This window comes from Cetorhinus maximus, chromosome 21 (genome assembly GCF_964194155.1).
Source record: "Cetorhinus maximus chromosome 21, sCetMax3.hap1.1, whole genome shotgun sequence".
Taxonomy (NCBI): Eukaryota; Metazoa; Chordata; class Chondrichthyes; order Lamniformes; family Cetorhinidae; genus Cetorhinus; species Cetorhinus maximus.
This window is the reverse complement of record NC_135899.1, coordinates 3811568-3832607: the sequence shown is the minus strand read 5'-3', so window position 1 is coordinate 3832607 and position 21040 is coordinate 3811568. Positions and strand designations below refer to the sequence as shown.

The 21040-nt window shown below is 43.4% G+C and overlaps 1 protein-coding gene across 1 annotated transcript in view; it reads right to left on the bottom strand.

The window, feature by feature from the left end:
* The window catches only part of LOC144695610 (zinc-binding protein A33-like), a 35485-nt gene extending 15582 nt beyond the window's left edge, over window positions 1-19903 (bottom strand). Inside the window, exons 1-5 of the mRNA XM_078566508.1 lie at window positions 19401-19903; window positions 18091-18186; window positions 17223-17456; window positions 15566-15588; window positions 15357-15472 (exon numbers count right to left, since the gene is read on the bottom strand). Of these exons, the coding sequence (XP_078422634.1) occupies window positions 15357-15472; window positions 15566-15588; window positions 17223-17456; window positions 18091-18186; window positions 19401-19811 (880 nt within the window). The 5' untranslated portion in view covers window positions 19812-19903. The remainder of the gene's footprint in view (window positions 1-15356; window positions 15473-15565; window positions 15589-17222; window positions 17457-18090; window positions 18187-19400) is intronic.
* Between the last annotated feature and the right edge of the window lie 1137 nt (window positions 19904-21040).

Below are 21040 nucleotides of genomic sequence, written 5' to 3'. Positions count from 1 at the left end.
TGAATAGAAATTCTGTATTGGTTCTGCAGTATGATGAAGTGTGCATGGTTGGAATAGGTATACATGATTTCACGATGTTCAGCACCATTCGCAACTCCTCAGATACTGAAGTAGTTCATGTTCAAATGCAGTAAGACCTGGACAACATCCAGGCTTGGGCTGACAATTGGCAAGTAACATTCACGCCACACAAGTGCCAGGCAATGACCATCTCCAACAGGAGAGAATCAAACCATCGCCCCTTGACATTCAATGGTATTACCAGCACTGAATCCCCCACTTCTAACATCCTGGGGGTTACCACTGACCAGAAACTGAACTGGACTTGCCATATAAATACAGTGGCTACAAGAGCAGGTCAGAGGCTAGGAATCCTGTAGCGAATAACTGTTAAGAAGATGTAATAATTCTTATAATGTTATTGGAATTTATTGTAAAATAGACTAATAGTGGGATGTTTTTGTGTGTCTATATGTGTCTGTGTGTGTATGAGACTTAATTGAATTAGTCTGGGTGCTTTGATCCAAGAAGGGAGGTCAGCTTTGAAATGTTAGTTGGATAACCATGGGGAAGTTTAGAAAGATAGGTATCAGGGGAACCTTTGCATTTTGAAATAAACCAGACTAGATTGTTTTCAAAGGAGGGGTGAAATGTGTCACCTCGTCAGGTGAAGTTTAGAAACAGTGTGTTTATTTTTCCTGAAGATTACTGGAAAAACTTAGTGCTATGAGAGGGTTTTATTATTAGGGAAATAAAGTCCAAAGACAGAGTGAAACAATGGGTATTTGCATTCAAAGAGGATGATATGTATAAAGAAGAGAAGACTGTTTTGTAAGGGAAGGCATTTTTAAAATTTTATAAGTATGTGAAAAAGCCTTCAGCATCTATGCCTCAAGCTGCTGTCTTCAGGGACTAAAGTGAAGAGAATGTGCTCCGAATGCGACTTGTTCAGGGTATCATGATTCTTTGCCTGGGTCTTTTAAAATCTATGTGTCTTTCTGTTGCCTTGACGAAAGTGTAACTGGGAGTTAGATTGAGTAGGGGATTTGAAATTATCATAGTAGTAATTTGTAGATCTATGTATGGATTAAAAATCATTTCTCTATTAATAAATGTTCACTCTAGTTTTGTAAAAAACCTATTAGATTTGGTGGTCTTATTACTACTGAATTCAAGGCAGGCATCTCAAAATTTATACAAATTGAAAATTAATTGTGACAGTTGTTTCAAGTTTCCCTCTGGGATTTGAACAGCTCAGCATTTACCGTCGGCTGTGTCATAACATTCTTGGGGGCTCTTTGTGGGACATATTTGAAATTCCTTGATTTGATTGGAGTTTGTAAATCTTAAGGCTATGAGTAGGAGAAGCACTTTGAATTGAGAAGTTGGGGTGAGGCTTTATGTAGTGGTGAGGCTGCAATATGGCTTTGGCGTTGCTCGGACTAGTTTGGGAGTTGAAATTATAACTTTGGCCTGTTTACAAAAGGTAACTAAAGTTAAGTTACTGGAATTGGTGGATACATTACAATTGGGGTTACCTGCAGGGGTTAATAAAGCAGATATAATTGAAGGTATAACACAACATTTGAAGTTGGAAGTGATACCTGGCACTAGTGAGTCACAGCTGGAGGTAGTGAGACTTCAGTTAGAAATGAAGAAGTTTGAACTTGAACAAACAAAGGAACTAGAAAAATTGAGCGAGAGGTAGCAGAAAAGGAAAGGGCATTTCAAAGTGAGAATGCAGAAAGATAAGAGAAAGAAAGGAAGCTAGAACTGGAATTCCAGGCAAGACAGAAGGATAAAGAAAGAGAGGCAAGGGAAAGCGAGAAGGAAAGAGAAAGGGCATACCAACTTCCAAGGCTGGAAGTTAAAAAAGAGACCTCATATTCTGAGGAAAGTTCTGCTGATGTAAAAACCTTTAATTTAAAACCCAGTGGGGAGATGTTTAAATTTGTACAAGTTCTTCCAAAGTTTGAGGAAAGAGATGTTGAAGCATTCTTTATTTCATTTGAGAAGATAGCGAAAGAGATGAAATGGCCACAGGAAAACTGGACATTGTTGTTACAATCCAGGTAGGTGGGTAGAGAACATGAGGCTTTGCTGTCAGAAGAAATGTCAATGAACTATGATGTGGTGAAAAAAGGCTATTTTGAGTGCAGATGAGTTGGTTCCTGAGGCAGATAGGCAGAAATTTAGGAATATGAGAAAACAGCCGGGGCAAACTTATATTGAGCTTGAAAAAGTAAAACAAAGTAATTTTGTTTGGTAGATACGGGCATTAAAGATAGAGACAACATATGCAGCTCTTAGAGAGGTAATTATTTTGGAAGAATTTAAAGATTCAATTCCTTCGGTAGTGAGAACTCATGTGGTGGAACAGAGGGTTGAATCTGTCAGGCAAGCAGCAGAGATAGCTGATGATTGTGAGTTAGTTCAGAAAGCTAAACCTTTTTTTCGTCACCCTTTCAAATTGGAAAAGGATAGAAAGTGGGAAGGTGAAAAGAAGGTTTGTAGTCAGGGGTGAGAAAGAGGAGGTGGAAATTGCCAGTATGTTTTTTCTAAGAATACTAAGGAAGGTGCTGAGGGCAGAAGTGACATTCGAAAATTGAGATGTTTTCATTGTAATAAAGTTAGACACATGAACTCAGTCCGCTGGAAATTGCTAGGAAAATCTGTTGGAATTATAGGGTGCAGAAAAGTTCTGGAATTAAAAATACTGTGGGTTCTGAGTTTCAGGCACAGGAAAATCCAGTGGTTTGTGTACAGATAAAACAGGAGGAACCAGTGATAGGTAAAGAAGTGCAAATATGTTCATAATTTTCCAAAAATCCTAGGACTCCCTCCTTAACAGCACCGTGGGTGTACCTACATGGACTGCAGCAGTTCAAAGAGGCAGATCACCACCACCTTCTGAAGCGCAACTGGGGATGGACAATAAATGCTGGCCTAGCCAGTGCCTCCCACATCCCATGAATGAATAATAAAAAATTAAATTCAGCTCAAATTGTGCCGCTCAGCCTGCTGGCCGATGATGTACATTGCAGAGTTTGGTGATATTCTCCCAATGTAAGCACCGGGTTTTCAATGGTTCTCCTAGGGCTCTGTCTTCCTCATCTTTGTCTTGATGTTACTATGGATGGTGACCAAGGACAGATCCTTGCCCGCAGGTCGGCCTGCAATCACTGGACCCGTGGTGTCCACAATGTAAAATATCTGGGGTAATCAGAGTGAGTTGTTGAAGTGACATTTGAGTGTAATAGATCCCAGGGATGGAATCTCCCGGTCATTGTACGCAGTGAGTTTGGCGTTGGTTGGTTGAATCATCACTTGCCATTTCTGTGGGTACATACATTTCAGTGTGTGAAATGGAATGATGTTTACACTTGTACTGGTATCCAGTTTTGCACGTGGGTTATGCTGCCCCTTCAGCTATGGGCATATTAATCTGGATGTTGGCAAAGGCTTCTGTCGGTATCACTGAGCCAATATATTCTTTGGTGTTCACCAGGCTGATTGTCTGCTCATTTTCACTGTTGGTGGTATGGTCATTCTCACCTGACCGTGTAGCTTGGCCAGACATGTCGTGGATCTTCTCTTGATGCTGTTTGGTGCACACCCTTGGTTTGTTGGAATGCTGTATCTGTCCGGCCTCTGCTTGTGCTTTATCATGACAGTGAACCACTTCTTTTGGACTTTGCTTTCAGTACTCGCACTTCCAATGTCTTCTGGTGCCACATACCTTGAGTACAGCATTAAAAGCTGGGCAATTTCTGGGTGGATGTATGAGATTGTATCTCCTGCATTGCTTACTCGTCTAGCCTGTATTGGCAATGATGCCAATGGTGGATAAATTCGGCATCGCCTGTAGACTTTTTCTACCCAATAGTCTGGTTTCATACTTGTATCTGCTTTCTAGTCACTTCTATAGTGTAGACTTTGGGCTGGTCCAAGAGGTCTTTTTGGAACACTTCTATTGGAGTAGATGCTATAACAAGCTCGATTATTCTGTCGGCTAGCTCTGCTGCCGTGAAGTCACAATCACACCCCTTGTATCGACAGCTACTGATCAATGGTCTCTGTCAGTTGTTCACTAAAGGACATGAATTCCAGAAGGTGTATTCTGAAGTTGAGCTTCAGTCGTAATTGATCTTCGAGTGTTAGACCATATTTTATTCCGATTTTTAAGGTGGCCATCTGACGGACTTGACATGTTCAGTCTGTGGAGGCCTTCATTCCCGACAGCAATTTTCATTTCAATGTTGTTTATCACAGTCAGAAGTATTGAGGTCCAGAAAACACAGCTTGATGCGTTATCAGAAGAAAGTCAACTCAGATAGGAGATCACTTGCCTTCCAGTTGAGTGTTAGAAATTTTGTGGTCATCTTTTTGCTTTTTTCAGGATTTTTAATGCTATCTGAAAGTTGTATCAGCTATTCAGATTTTCTTTCACAGCTTTTGAACTTAGTTTATCTCCAGGTTGCAGCACTTTAAGTGGCAACTGCCTTAGATGATCATTGGTTGCTGCTTGACTGCAATGGCATTGCTGTTCAGCTTTGTTTCTTCTCTCCTGGTTTAACTCTATGCTTCACCCACAAAATAGTGATTTAGGACAGAAAATGGTTACAGGGCTTCAAAATGAAAGCAAACTGTGAAAACAGTTTTTTTTACAGCTCCACTAAAACCTCACAGCTCTTATATCCTATACCCCAGCCAATGAAAGCAAGGATCCCATATACCTTCTTGACCATCTTATATCCCTGTCACATATGGGACCACACTACACTCCAAACCCAGACATGTACATTCACAGATAATCCACTGCTTCAGGCTTCAGACTCAACAAAGCAACATATTTCACCAGGCCACACTTCTGGCTGCATCCCCAGTCGAGCCTCTCAGGTTCATTCTGCCCATGTGCTCATCTCAATTCGATTCTGTGCACGTGGAAAATCTCACACTCGGAATTTGCTAATAAAGATTTACCGATACTAATAAACCTTTCTAGTATTAATAAGCTTTACTAATATCAATAAACCCTACTAATACTTAATATGCCTTACTAGTGGGAATAAACCTTCCTTAAAAATAGAAGATAAAACTCGCCAGCTACTAATTTGTTATTAATAGGTAATATTTTTAACATTTTTTAAACTCAGTCCCTGAGCAGCAATACTCACCAGCCAATCATCTTATGACTTTCACCGTGAGGTTATACTGGAACTGTATAAAACACTAGTTAGGTCACATCTGGAGTACTGCCTGCAGTTCTGCTCACTGCACTCTCGGAAAGATGTGATTGTACTATGGAGGATACAGAGGAAATTTTAGTTATGAGGAAAGATTGAATAAGCTGGAGTTGTTTTCTTTGGAACAGAAGAGGCTGAGGGGAGACCTATTTGAAGTGTATAAAATTAGGAGAGGTCTAGCTAGACTGGATAAGTAGATCCATTTCATCCGGATGTCAGGTTCCTGCTTCCAATTTGAAAATCCAGCCTGTCCATTTGGATTATATTGAATTGTCTAATTTAATTAGTTCACGTTGTAAGGTATTGCTCATGGATTGAAAGAGCAGGACTATGAAAGCAAACAGGTATGAAAAGCTGAATAATCTGCTCTGAGATCAGAAGCATTCCCAGCTTCACGGAGAGTATTATGGGACATGATGATGTCGGACGCATTTATGACATCATCACGCCAGTTGCTGATAATACAGTACGCGGGCGGGTCAAAAAGTCAGGAACCTGCCCGCGATATTTAAATATCAATTTAAAAGGCAATAGAGCTATTTAACTATCCATCTCACTGCAATAATACGGTAAAAAGATAATAATACCCCTTCAGGTTGAGAATCACGACCGGTGGGGAATTTGTTTTTTTCAGAGGCGAGCTTGTTAGGTCGAGTTTTAAAACTGCAGCTAACACCAGAGTCTCAGCTTTGCAATTAACACTTCATTGACAGCAGAGACTGCTCGTGTGACTGAGCAGAGGAACCTTTTGGATACTGTTTCATCAGGAGGACTCTCCTCTGGTTCAGAGGGTTCTTTCGATTGATTATTTTCCTGTTTGTTACCCAGGGGTGAAAAGTCTCGGAGACAGATGGCATTGTGGTCTCAGTTGGAGACACATCCTCCAGTGAGGAGGAGAGAAGGATTAAGAGGAGAAGCAGGATGAGAAAGGTGAGAGGAAGAAGGGAGCACAGGGGCGCTCAGGATGCTGTGGTTCCTCAGGAAGGAGGCAGGGTAATGCCAGACCCCAATGGGCAGGAGGAACCCAGAAACCCTCAGCGGAGGCACAAATGAACTTATTCTGTCCCAAGAATATACAGGCAGAGATTCAGCTACCTGCAACTGAGTGAGACTCCGTGACTTTCAGGAGTCACTGTGACATCACTATGTGAGATGCTGACTGGGGAGATCTCACCCAATCACCTGGTGCCTGTCACATTGAAGGTAACAGTGGAGCTTTACTTCTTCACAACAGACACATTCCAGGCAGCCTGTGGAGATCTCAGTGGGATAACACAGCCTGCTGCACACCACTGCATCAAGGTGTTCACAGATACAATATTCCAAAGGGCTGGGAATTACATCCCCTTCACACAGGATGACCAAGGCCAAATGGATAAGGCTGAGGATTTGCAGCGATTGCAGTTTTCCCCCGGGTGCAGGGAGCCACTGACTGCATGCACGTAGCCACTAAGTCTCCTGCTGGACAGCCATGCACCTTCAGAAACAGAAAGGGCTTCCACTCGATCAATGTCCAGCTGGTGTGTGACCATATTCAGCAGGTCATGCAGGTGTGTGCCAGGTACCTGGGCAGCAGACACGACTCATACATCCTCAGGAACTCTCAGATTCCAGACCTCTTCACCAGCCCGGATGCATAAGAGGGACGGATTCTAGACATTAAGAGCTATTCACTGAAAAGATCTCTAATGATGCCTGTGAGGGTGTCCAGAACTGACACAGAAAGGAGATACAATGTGAGTCACAGCAGCACCAGGGCCATAGTGGATGTCATGAGGTGTCATAATTTTCACAATATTTTTCCGGTTTATTGTAAAGTAGGTTTATGGGGGTAAATAGTTACGTCTGTCTGTGTGTGGCATTTAATTTCATTTTGTAACTCTTTCGAGTCAAAACCAAATAAACTAAATTAACAAACCAAGGGACAAATGAAAAAGCAGCCCCTTAAACGGGAAACTGCAAAAACAAAAGACAAAATTTGAAGCAAACTTACAAACATTAATCCAAAATGTGATCAAACTGGTCAATAAAACACCCCAGTGCCCACGGTGCCCACCGAGAACGGAAGGCCTCAACGGTGCCAGCGGGGACTGCGTGCTCCGTCTCCAGGGACTCCCGGCCGCAAACATAGGCACAGAAGACGGGGAGACATTCGGGCCTGATGACCCCCTGGATCATCCACTGCCTGGGCCTGATAAAGGCCAACTTGGCCGGGCCCAGGAGCAGGTTCACGAGGAGATGCTCCTCCCTCCCCGTCTCCCTCCTCATTGGGTGCCCGCAGATCAGGAGCGTGGGACTGAAGTTCAAGCAAAACAGAAGCAAAAGGTTCTTCAAGTAACTAAAAAGGGGGTGCAGCTTATAACAACCTATATAAGTGTGGTCCACGGACTCCACAAGGCCGCAAAAGACGCAGACATCTTGGGAGTCCGTGAACCGACACATGCTACGGTGGTATGGGACTGATGCCTGCAACACCCTCCACCCCAGGTCCCTGATGGAAAGGAGGAGGACTTCCATGTAGAGAGCCCCCCCACTGGGGACCTCTGCCACTGAAGGGCAACAAGGTATGTCAGGGCGTGTCCGGGTGGTGGCTGAGGGAAAGGGAGTGAAGAGTATGCAGCAGCAGCCCATACAGGAACCCCCTTCGCACCATGCTAAAGGACACAGAGGGCATTTCCGCGAGGCGACTCAGGTTGCAGGGCTCCAGCTCCAGAGGGAGGGTTTGAGATTTGGGGCGAATGTGGAATTCTGTCCAAACAGGGGTACGCTCTGAAGGAAGGCCACCGCACACCTGCACCATCTCGAGACCCAGAATGACATCAGGGCTGGGCATGACCATCCTAAGGTCTTGAATGACATTGGCTGTGAGCCAGATACATACCGATGCACCTGGTGCCAAATCCTGCAGAAGCATCCAGCCCACTCCTCCGCCATCCGACACATCCCCTGTCCTGGTCACCCCGGCAGCCACAGCCCTCCTCTCCGCCAGCCACCGAAAATGGTGGAAGTGCGGATTCCTGAGCAGCGGCTCTCTGACGATATTGATACTCTTCAACAACTTCATTACTCACACATGGGCATAGATCAGACGAGAAGACTCGTAAGAGGGTCAGTCTATTGGCCGGGTATGAACAATGACATTGAAGTCATCATCAAGAAATACAAGGCATGTCAAGAGCACATGTCAATCAACACAAAGCACCATTGATTCCACATAAAGTTCTTACGCATCCTTGGCCCAACGTCAGATTCTACCTCTTTCATGTCCATGGCACATTCTTCATCATCATGGTCGACTACAAATACCCAATTATTCGACAATTGCACAATATGTTAAGCATAACTGCCACATGCAATCTTAAGGGCTGTTTTCAGTTTATTTGGTGTGCCTAGACAGATCATTATGGATAACAGTCTGCAAGTTATTGGTAAACCATTTTGGGATATGTATGAGAAATGGAATATCAATCACACTACTTCTTCTCCTCATTACTCTAGATCGAACAGCCTAGCTGAACGAATGATTCATGCAGTGAAATCCCTAATTCTCAAATGTAGACAGACCAAGCAAGATCTACACATTGCAATGTTACATCTCAAACAACACCTTAAATGCAACTATTCCATCACCAGCAGGGCACATGCTTGGCAGACCAGTGCTTATCAACTCTTACCCACTCGAATTCCTCAGAAACTAAAGAGCAAATTTTAAAACTACAAAATAAGGTGACTAATGTGTACAATAAAAATTCAGGTACAGAATTGTGAAATTTACAGTTGGGGTAATGAGTTTACATCCAGGATCCCACAAGCAACCAGCTGAGGTGACAAGGATTTGTTCAGAATCAAGGTCCTATGAAGTCATTACACACAAAGGTGCAACAGTGAAGCATAACCGGAGACAAATCAGATCCATTCCAGCTCCTCGACCACCGTACAGTCCTACTGCATCCAGGACAAGATCCCAAATACAACCAGGAACAACATCCAAGAATGACAATCCCACAGATCACTGTGAGCAATTAAAGAAACCTCCAGACGAGGTTACCATTGCATCTGGGAGTACCAGCTGATTATCTTTACGCTTTAGAGACTCACAGATTCATCAGTTCTATGCACTTGTGTAACGGGGACTAAACATGAGCATGTATTGTAAATAGTTAAACTTCTTTGAAAGAGGGGAAGGTGACATTCAAAGACAGAGCAGTGCGCATAACTTACAGTGAGTGAGAGAGAGAGGAAAATTGACAGGCGGAGAGAGGTGAGATCGTGACTGACAGAGAGAGAGTGTGTGTGACATGCACAGAGAGGGGGAGAGAGAGAAAGAGGGGGCATAATCGGCAGTGAGAGGGAGAGGGTGACAAAAACAGAGAGAAAGAGGGAGAGAATGTGCCAGGCAGAGAAAGCACATGACTGGCAGTGAGAGACAGAGAGAGACAGAGAGTGACGAGCAGAGCGAGAGGGAGTTAGAGAGAGTGACAGGTGGCCACGACAAGCAGAGGCACAACATAGGGAGTGGGAGCATGACAGACATAACAGCATAAGAAATGGGAACGGGAGTAGACCATTCAGCCCCTCGAGGCTACTCCGCCATTCAATACGATTATGGCTGATCTGCTTGTGCTTCAAATTCCACATTCCCGTCTACCCCCGAGAACCTCTGGTCCCCGTGCCTAACAAGAATCTCTCTACCTCTGCCTTCAAAATATTCAGTGACCCTGCCTCCACCACATTCTGAGGCAGAGTTCCAAATTCCTACAACCTTCAGAGAGAAAAAATTTCTCCTCATCTCTGTCCCAAAAGAGCGACACCTAATTTTAAAACAGTGCCCCCTAGTTCTGGACTCATTCTTAAGAGGAGCCATCCTTTCGAAGTCCACCTTGTCAAGGCTCCGCTCTACGGGCCACATCGTCCGCATGCCTGACACGAGACTCCCGAAACAAGCACTTGACTCGGAGCTTTGATAGGGCAAGTGAGGCCCAGGAGGGCAGAGGAAACGCTTCAAGGAAACCTCCAAAGGCTCCTTGAAAAAGTGCAACACCCCACCAACATCTGTGAGTCCCCAGATCAAGACTGCCTGAGGTGGAGGGAAAGCATCTGGGAAGGTGCTGAACACGGTGAACCTCATCGCCAAGGGCTATCTGAAGCCAAACATTGACAGCGAAAGGAGCGCATGGCAACCCAGGCACCCCACCCACTGTACCCCAACCACCCCACCCACCCTACCCCCTGCCACCCTCTGCCCCACCTGTGACAGAGACTGTAGGTCACACATTGGACTCTTCAGTCACCTGAGAACTCATTTTTAGTGAGGAAACAATTCATTCTCGACCCCGGGGACTGCCTAAGAAGATGAACATTGTGCAATGATCAGTGAACATCTCCACATCTGATGTTATGACAGACGGAAGGTCATTAATGAAGCAGTGGAAGATGGTTTGACCTAGGACACTGCTCTGAGGAACTCCTGCAGTGATGTCCTGGAGCTGAAATGACTGACCTCCAACAACCACGACCATCTTCCTTTGTGCTAGGTATGACTCAAACCAGTGGAGACTTTTCCCCCTGATTCCCATTGACTCCAATTTTGCCAGGGCTCCTTGATGCCACACTCGGTGAAATGCTGCCTTGGTGTCAAGGGCAGTCACTCTCACCTCACCTCGGGAGTTCAGCTCTTTTGTCCATGTTTGAACCAAGGCTGAAATGAGGTCAAGAGCTGAGTGAACATGGCGGAACCCAAGCTGAGCATCAGTGAGCAGGTTATTGCTAAGCAAATCCTGCGTGATAGCACTGTTGACGACCCCTTCCATTACTTTACTGATGATCAAGTGTAGACTAATGGGGTGGTAATTGGGCAGATTGGATTTGTCCTGCTTTTTACGTGCAGGACATACCTGGGCAATTTTCCATATTGCTGGGCAGATGCCAGTGTCTTAGCTGTACGTGAACAGCTTGGCTAGGCAGGCAGCAAGTTCTGAAGCACCAGTCAGTATTATTGCCGGAATATTGTCAGGGCCCATAGCCTTTGCACTGTTCAGTGCCTTCAGCCATTTCTTTATATCATGTGGAGTGAACCAAATTGGCTGAAGACTGGCATCTCTGATGCTGGGTTCCTCCAGAGAAGGCTTAGATGGATCATCCACTCGGCACTTCTGGCTGAAGATTGTTGCAAATGCTACAGCCTTATCTTTTTCACTGATGTGCTGGGGTCCCCCATCATTGAGGATGCAAATTTTGTGGAGCTTCCTCCTCCAGTGGGTTGTTAATTGTCCACTATCATTTACAACTGGATGTTGCAGGACTGCAGAACTTAGATCTGATCCATTGGTGGTGGAATCACTTAAATCTGTCTATCACTTGCTGCTTATGCTGTTTGGCATGCAAGTAGTCCTGTGTTGTAGCTTCAGCAGGTTGGCGCCTCATTTTTAGGTATGCCTGGTGCTGCTCCTGGCATGCCCTCCTGCACTCTTCATTAAACTAGGGTTGATCCCAAGGCTTGGTGGTAATTGGAGAGGGGGGGATACGCTGGACCATGAGGTTACAAATTGTGGTTGAGTACAATTCTGCTGCTGATCATGCGCCTCATGGTTTCCCAGTCTTGAGTTGCTAGATCTGTTTGAAACACCACACACCATAATGGAGGGGATCCTCAAAGTGAAGGCAGGCCTTTGCCTCCACAATGTTGAGGACTCCCAGGGCAACTCCCTCCTGAGTGTATACCACTGTGACACCACCTCTGCTGCTGGTGGGAGGGGACATATCCAGGGATGGTGATGGTGCTGTCTGGGACATTGCCTGTAGGCTATGATTCCGTGAGTATGACTATGTCAGGCTGTTGCTTGACTAGTCTGTGAGACAGCTCTCCAAAAGTTGGCAATTTTTAGAAAGGAGGACTTTGCAGGGTTGACAGGGCTGAGTTTAGCATTGTCGTTTCCGGTGCCTAGGTCATTGCCAGGTAGTCCATCCAGTTTCATTCCTTATTCACTTGTTTTTAACAGTTTGATACAACCGAGAAGCTTGCTAGACTATTTCAGAGGACACTGTAAGAGGCAGCCAGATTGCTGTGGGTCTGGAGTCACATGTAGGGCAGGCCAGGTGAGGACGACAGATTTCTTTCCGTAATGGACATTCATAAACCAGATGGGTTTTTACAACAATCGACAATGGTTTCATGGTCAACATTAGACTTATAATTCCAGATTTTAATTGAATTCAAATTTCACCATCTGCTGTGGTGGGATTCGGACCCAGGCCCCTGGAGCATTACCCTGGGCCTCTGGAATACTAGTCCAATGACAATGCCACTCCCTCCCTGTTGCCTGGAAGGATCCAGGTGCAGAGAAATTCAGGACAGCAGTAACGTGACTGCCACGAACAGTAATAGGGCTGGATTTTATGCTGAGGGTGGGATCCACACACCCTCATGTAAATTTCAGGGGCAATCACACTGCTGCTGAGTCAACTAGCCTCAATTCGGCCAAAGTCAGGTGACCACCTGACACCTCCCCTGCTAGCCTTAAAATTATGAGGTGGGGTGAGACTAGGTATTGTGTAATGAGAAAGGAATAATTGGCAATCTAGTTGTGCAAGGCCCTTTGGGGTTGAGCGACCATAATATGACAGAATTCTTCATCAAGATGGAGAGTGACGTAGTTGATTCTGAGACTTGGGTCCTGAATCTTAATAAAGGAAACTACAATGGTTTGAGGCGCGAGTTGGCCATGATGGATTGGGAAAGGTTACTTAAAGTGATGACGGTTGATAGGCAATGGCAAACATTCAAAGAGCGCATGGGTGAACTGCAACAATTGTTTCTTCCTGTCTGGCGCAAAAGTAAAACAGGAAAGGTGGCCAAACCATGGCTTACAAGGGAAATTAGAGACAATATTAGATGCAAGGAAGAGGCATTCAAATTGACCAGAAAAAACAACAGACCTGAGGATTGGGAGCACTTTAGAATTCAGCAAAGGAGGACCAAGGGATTGATTAAGAAGGGGAAAATAGAGTACAAGAGTAAGCTTGCAGGGAACATAAAAACTGACTGTAAATGTTTCTATAGGTATGTGAAGAGAAAAGGATTGGTGAAGACAAATGTAGGTCCCTTGCAGTCAGAAACAGGGGAATTTACAATGGGAACAAAGAAATGGCTGACCAACTAAATACATACTTTGGTTCTGTCTTCACAAAGGAGGACACAAATAACATACCAGAAATGTTGGGGAACACAGGGTTTAGTGAGAGGGCGGAACTGAAAGAAATCAGTATTAGTAGGGAAATGATGTTGGGGAAATTGATGGGATTGAAGGCCGATAAATCGCCAGGGCCTGATAATCAACATCCCAGAGTACTTAAGGAAGTGGCCCTAGAAATAGTGGATGCATTGGTGGTCATCTTCCGAGATTCAAAGACTCTGGAACAGTTCCTACAGATTGGAGGGTAGCTAATGTAACCCCACTATTTAAAAAGGGAAGCAGAGAGAAAACAGGGAATTATAGACCAATCAGCCTGATGTCGGTAGCGGCGAAAATTCTAGAGTCCATTATAAAAGATTTAATAGCTGGAATGTGGAAAACAGTGGCAGAATCGGACAGAGTCAGCTTGGATTTATGAAAGGGAACTCATGCTTGACAAATGTACTGGAATTTTTCGAGGATGTAACTAGTAGAGTTGATGAGGGGGAGCCAGTGGATGTGGTTTATTTGGACTTTCAGAAGGCTTACGACAAAGTTCCACATAAGAGATTGGCGTGTAAAATTAAAGCGCATAGGATTGGGGTAGTGTATTGAGATGGATAGAAAACTGGTTGGCAGAGAGGAAACAAAGAGTAGGAATAAACGGGTCTTTCTCCGAATGGCAGGCAGTGACTAGTGGGGTACCGCAGGGATCAGTGCTGGGACTCCAGTTATTCACAATATATATTAATGACTTAGATGAGGGAATTAAATGTAATATCTCCAAATTTGCAGATGACACAAAGCTGGGTGGGAGGGTGAGCTGTGAGAAGGATGCAGAGGATTAAATTGGGGGTCGAATAGTGGTATTGTCACTGGGCTGGAAATCCAGAGCCCCAATGTAATGTTCTGGTGACCTGGGTTCCAAACCCACCACAACAGATGGTGGAATTTGAGTTCAATAAAAAAATGTAGAATTAAAAAAAGTCTAATGATGTTGTTGATTGTTGTGAAAGCCCATCTGGTTCACTAATGTCCTTCAGGGAAGGACATTTTAGCTGGTCTGGCCTATATGTGACTCCAGACTCACAGCAATGTGGTTAACTCTTAAAATACTCTCTGAACAAGGGCAACAAACGCTGGCCTAGCCAGCAATGCCCACGTCCCATGAACGAATAATTATTAAAAAAATTGTGTGGGTGGGCTGGCCACCCACACTGTGGTGGAGTGGACTCTGTGTGGACATTAGGGAAAAGACATTTTGTTGAGGTGAATTATAAACCGGCAGAGTTAAGGCAGTCACAGTTCCTGCCTATTTAACTCCATTTAGCACCCACAGTGAGAGAGAAATCATAGGACAATCCAGACAAACAAATTCCACTGGCCCACTCACTCCCCCTATCATTTAGTATGTTTATTTTATGTTCAGTGTTACTGAAGACATGAGGAATATTGAACATTTGAAAGGTTTGATTCCCAAATGTAATCGAACACTGATTGATCGTGGGCTTTCAGAAAACCAGCCTCCAGTAAAAGCAGCAGCATTTTTCAGTTTTCAAATGTAGCTCCCGCCTGTCCCTTACATTTCTGACCAGTCTACTGATCGAGTGGGAAACAGAATTGGCACCGACAGACAATATGGAAATCCTCAAGACTCCAGGATTTGGTACAGCGGCAGGAACGGGACAGATGGAATTTCAGCAGATCCCAGATCTGTCCTGAAAATACATCCATTGGGAATTCTGGGCCAGGCTAAGTGTTCAGCAAAAAAATATCAAATGGAAACAGATCAGACAATTATATATTTTAACAGAAAACTAACTGAAGTAAAATCTAGTCAGTTACAGTACAATTAGATATTCATTATAAAGAGACAGATCCCTTCAACTAATAACAGAGAGAGCTGTTTAATAGCTGGTGTCAGGAAGCTCACACCCACCTGTATTAATCACCGTCAGCATCTTTTTCCACACTCTGTACTGCAGTAACCCAATGTACTTCCCCACATTTATTAAAGGGTAAACCTTCTGTGGCTCTGGGAGAGTTCGCTTCACTCTGAAACAGGAGATAAAGGTCAGTGTTGGATCATTCCAGGGTGAGGGAGAAATATGTTAGAAATAAAAATCAAATCAAGGGTGTAAATTTTACCTTTTCTGTAGATCTTGAATTTTCTGTGGAACAAGAACAATTATTAATGTTTGTGTTTGGAGAGCATTTTATCACAAAAAGTAAAGAAACAAACTGGATTCCACAGAAAAGTACATTATAAATATAGCAAGTTATTGGACTGCCTCTTCCTGTCCTCACTGGACTGTGAGTTACTCCACAATATTACAAATGACTCGATCTTACTGCACAACACAACTCAGAGGTACAATCCAATTGTAAAATCCTGATGGATGTCCAATTATTGAAATTAATTTAACAGCACTGTGGGTATACATACACCACAGGGACTGCAGCTGTTCAAGAAGGCAGCTCACCACCACCTTTTCAAGGGCAATTAGGGATGGGCAACAAATGCTGGCCTAGCCAGCAATGCCCACTTCCCATGAAGGAATAAACAAAACAGTTGCTTGGTAGAACAGAACTTGAATATTGATGAAAAGAGACGTTACTTGTGAAAAAATTTCAGATGAAAAGATTATTTTCTCTTTTCAGCAATAATTAATTAATTGTTTAAAGAGAATTACTTTAATGATTTCATTTAATAATTTGTATGTGTCCTGGAGACAAATGTTTCTGTGACTCTGTACCAGTGTTGTCCAATAGAAATCACGGACTATCCTAGAAAGACGGGGAAATCTGCAATGTTAGTTTTACATTCAGCCTTGGGGCTAATCAAACTTGTCTTTGAATCTTTGTCTGTAGTTATACTACAGATAGCGTCTCAGGCCACTCTGTGTAACCTGAAAACCTGAACCATACAGAATATGATAATGTCGGGTACACTTGCTGTGAGTCCCACTGAGCTCAGTGACCAACCAGCTGAGTGGGACCTCCATTGTCAGAGGTACCAGGTTTCAGCTGAGATGTTAAACCGAGGCTTCTTCTGTCTGTTCAGGTGAAGGGAAAAGATCCCAAGACACTACTCCAAGAAGAGCACTGGAGTTCTCTCAATGTCCTGTTTAACATTTATCCCCCAGCCAGCACTGTTAAAATAGATTAATCAGCACTTAAATATACAGCAGAGAATTAACAAAAGTAAGGACACAGGGTGTTCATTGAACTTGCTGGGAAATTCTTCAATTCAAATTGATCTTAATTTAAATGTTTGCAGAGTGGAGATTCCCCCTCCCACTCTCTGGACATTTAACCATTTAACTGCTGGGAGAAAGTTTTACCTATATGTGTATCTGATCCTGTGGAGAGCTCTCTCCTGGACAGAATCATTACAGATCTAGCCAGTGAGGAGCAAAGCATTGTAAACATGGTAATGCCTGGATGGATCCTGGACTGCAGTTCCCAGTCACAGCTGAACTGGAAAAGTACACCCAGGGTAGAATGGTCTGACCCTTCTGAGGGTTTCTCACTCTGTATGAAGCTGCTTTTCCTCATTGTTCAATTTAATGGAATTGACCTCCTAGAATATCACGGTAAACAAGCTCCAGATGTAGTAATTTCCAAGTTAAAGGCAGCCGTTAATGACCTTGGGTGTAAGACAGAGGAAACCAAATGTCACAGGTGATTGGTATTATTTTGCTCAGTGAATTTTATATTCTAGATATCGATGACACAACCTGTTCATTCTTCACGACAGTCTCAAAGAAAAGAGGTGAAGGAGAGAGAAATAAATAACAGGCACCGTTAAAAACTTGATGTTGTCCTGTTCACTCAGCTCTTGTTCAATATCCCGAACAGTGACTAAAAGCGATGACATTTCCTCCGTTATCTTCTCAATCCTCTCCTTCATCTCCTGACTCTTTTTCTCTTTCTCCAGGTTCAGATCCTCCAACACGATTCTCTCTTCCTCACGGAGAAACTGGTGCAGTTTTTCAAATTCGGCTGTAATCTGTTTCTCTGCCTTTACACTTTGGTCCTTTGGAAATTATCAGTGAGGTTGATAAATCAAATGAGGATTTTAAAAAGGTTATTCAGCCTGAGCAGTTCTGTTCATATCAGAATATTATACAGAAAAAATATTCCCAATCTAGTTAATCCACATCCAGATAATTTATTGAGATGTATGTATGATTTATTTTAAACAGAGAAAGTTATTCTCTAATGTTCTGAAATCTAGTTACTTCATTATACATTAGATATAATAGATGATAGATGATCAGATGATAATTTATTCAGAAGAGGGAGCTCTAACTGAGGATCAAGTTGCTAATTTCTTAATTGGCTTATTGGTGAATATCTTGTACTTAAAACCCCAAGTTTTGGACTCCCTGTCAAACAGAAACATCTTCTTAACATCTACACTATCAAAAACTTTCATAATTTTAAAGGACTCTCTCAGGTCACCTCACAGATTCTCTTTTCCAGCTGGTTGAATCTTTCCCTAAAGGTATAACCTCTCAGTTCTGGTATCATCTTTGTAATTATATTTTTGCGCCTTCTCCACTGCCTCTTTATCCTTTTTGTAATATGGAGACCAGAATTCTGCACAGTACAATTCTGGATGTCTATAATTCTGTACAGAATGTCAAACAAAATAAGATTTGAAGTACCTGAATGTGGGTTAATGTTTTCTCATAATCACTTTTTACAGCATCACATTCCTTCTTCTTGTCCAGGATCAGCTTCTGTAAATTTTGCAGTTCCTCCTGATGAAAGAAGGACAATTGATTTGTACATTTTTCAGAAATAAACACCCCAAAATTAAACATCATACAGTTAAAATTAAAAATCTGAAGGCTCTTATTGTGGGGTACCTATTGCTTCACATTCAGCAGTTTGGTTGAAAAATGCTATCAAAAGTTTTCATCTTGCCCTCATCAGGACAATTCACAAGAAATTGGCAACATTAAGGGGACAACAATTTACACTGCTGGGAAGAGTGCTGATTGGTTGGCAAGTGGACTCTGATTGGTGGAGGCGTTGCCATGGAGAATGCAGCATGGTTAACTGTCCAGATACGAATTTGATTGTTTAGTGTGATAATTTGATGTGTAATATACCTTTAAGAAGAATGGTATACAGGATGATTAAATGATCGTGTCATCCAATAGCTGTGTAGCTCAGGCTACCTCTGTAGTTAGTCGTCTTGAGTTAGGTTTTGTGTTAGAAGCACACAAGTGTAACAGCTGTGTCCCTTGTGTAAATAAACAGTATGTGCTTCATCTAATATTGGTCTGCTGATCTGTTCTTTCTTCTGTACCAACTCGGCCATCCTGAATCTGCGTGCAACTCGTATTCTTTAGTCCCAGCAAATGGGTATTGAGAACACAACATTTAGCAAGTGTTGTCTAATCCTGATTGTGCTAAGAATTACACTGAAAATCAATTTAAGATTATCAGTCGGTCTTTCAGTGTGGCTCACTTATGCATGCTAGAAGCCACAAATATTCACACACAGGGCCCTGTGCTTAGCAGGCAGAAGGAGCCCACGTGCTGCACCTTTTACAACTAAACAAAAGCTTGGGGGACAGCCATTCCCTGGTTCACTCCCCAGGGCAAAGCCTTGACCAATCACAGTTGACCTGGTTTGAATTTTGAACAAAAGCTCATTCATGCCTTTGTTACCTCCAGAATGTTCCAACGCACTCCTGGCTGCTCTCCCACATTCTACCCTCCATAAACTTGAGGCCATCCAAAACCCTGCTGCCCATCTTCTTACACCATGCCCCATTCACCTATCATCACGGTGCTTGCTGACCTACATTTGCTCCCGCAAAAAACACCTCGATTTTAAAGTTTGCATCTGTAATAAAACATTGTGTAATAACTTTATAAAATCCTAAAACAGCGACGTCCGTTACCTCTGTTGTTTTTCCCTTTCAAGAATCTATTTATTTACCTCATTTCTGTTCCCTCTTACCTTGTACATTCCGACAGCTTCTTTAATCGGCATGAAGCGGTGCTCTCTGTGTTCCCGCGAATCTCTACAAATCAGACAGATCAATTTCTTGTCAGTTTCACAAAACAGCTTCAGTTCTTCCTCATGTTCCTCACAGTGAAGTTTACTTTCCTTCTCTCTCAGGTTCACCTTCATTTTTCCAGCTTTCTCAGCCAAATTCGCTAAGGCCCGATTTATTCTGAGGTTTCTTTCCGGAAACTCTTCTCTACATTCCGGGCAGGAATTTATCTCCTTCTCTTCCCAACACTGGGTGATACAGGAGCGGCAGAAGTTGTGTCCACATTCCAGTGAAACTGGTTCGGTGAAGAAATCAAGACAAATGGAACAAATTGCCTCCTCAGTCCAACTCTCCTCCTGCTGTCTGGAAGCCATGTTCACACTCAGCACTTCCTGATTCGAACCACTTTCAGTTTCAATGTTCCTGCGCTGCTCCTGAACACATTCAGTTCGGTAATTCCCTCAGGACTTTCACTGCAAACACAAGAATTATTAAGATGAAAGCAAAACACTGCGGATGCTGGAAACCTGAAACAAATACAAAAATAGCTGGGTTTTTCCAGGTATTTTTGTATTTGTTTCAGATTTCCAGCTTCCGCAGTATTTTGCTTTTATCTTAGTGATTAATTGATTGCCATTCCTCTTCAAGGAATCCCTACCTTGAAGAAGTATTGTTCTTCTCTCCGACAGGATTTCCACCTGTCTCTTTTGCCCTGATCACCTTCATTGTTTTCCATTTCTCTCCTGATGTTTGCACCACCGTTAACACCCCTTTGTCCTTTTGTCTATGACATCTTTGGCAATCTCTCCTTTGCTTCTACCTATCATTGGTCATCTACCCAGCTCTACCTGTCCCACCCCTCCTCAACCAGTTTATATTTAACCTCATTTCTTGTATTTCCTCACTTCTGATGAAGAGTCATACAGACTCGAAATGTTAACTGTATTCCTCTCTGCAGATGCTGTCAGACTTGTGGAGTTTTTCCAGGTTTTTGTTACAAACTGAAACATATTGTCCAGCTCCTCCTGACCTTCCCCTTTTAATCCACGATGATCCTCTCAATCGTCACTTTGCTGGTCACTCCATTTAACTGAAGTCCCTCATCCCTGGTCCCATTCTGGTAAATCTCCCCTTGCACCATCCCTTCGGCCTTGATATTCTTCCCAAAGTGCGGTGCCCAGAATTGGCTGTAACTTCGGTGGATGAGCAGTGGAAACTGCTCCAGGATGGTATGTTGCCTCCCTGGTGCAAGGGTCAAGGATGTCTCAGAGCGGCTAAAGGACATTCTGAAGGGGGAGGGTGAACAGCCAGTGGTCGTGGTATACATTGGTACAAACGACATAGGTTAAAAAATGTTATGAGGTCCTAAAAGCAGAATATAGGGAGTTAGGAAGTAAACTGAAAAGTAGGACCTCAAAGGTAGTGATCTCAGAATTACTGCCAGTGCCACGTACTAGTCAGAGTAGTAATAGCAGGATATATCAGATGAATACTTGGCTGAAGAGATGGTGTGAGGGGGAGGGTTTCAGATCCCTGGGACATTGGCATTGGTTCTGGGGGAGGTGGGCCCAGTACAAACTGGACAGGTTACACCTGGGCAGGA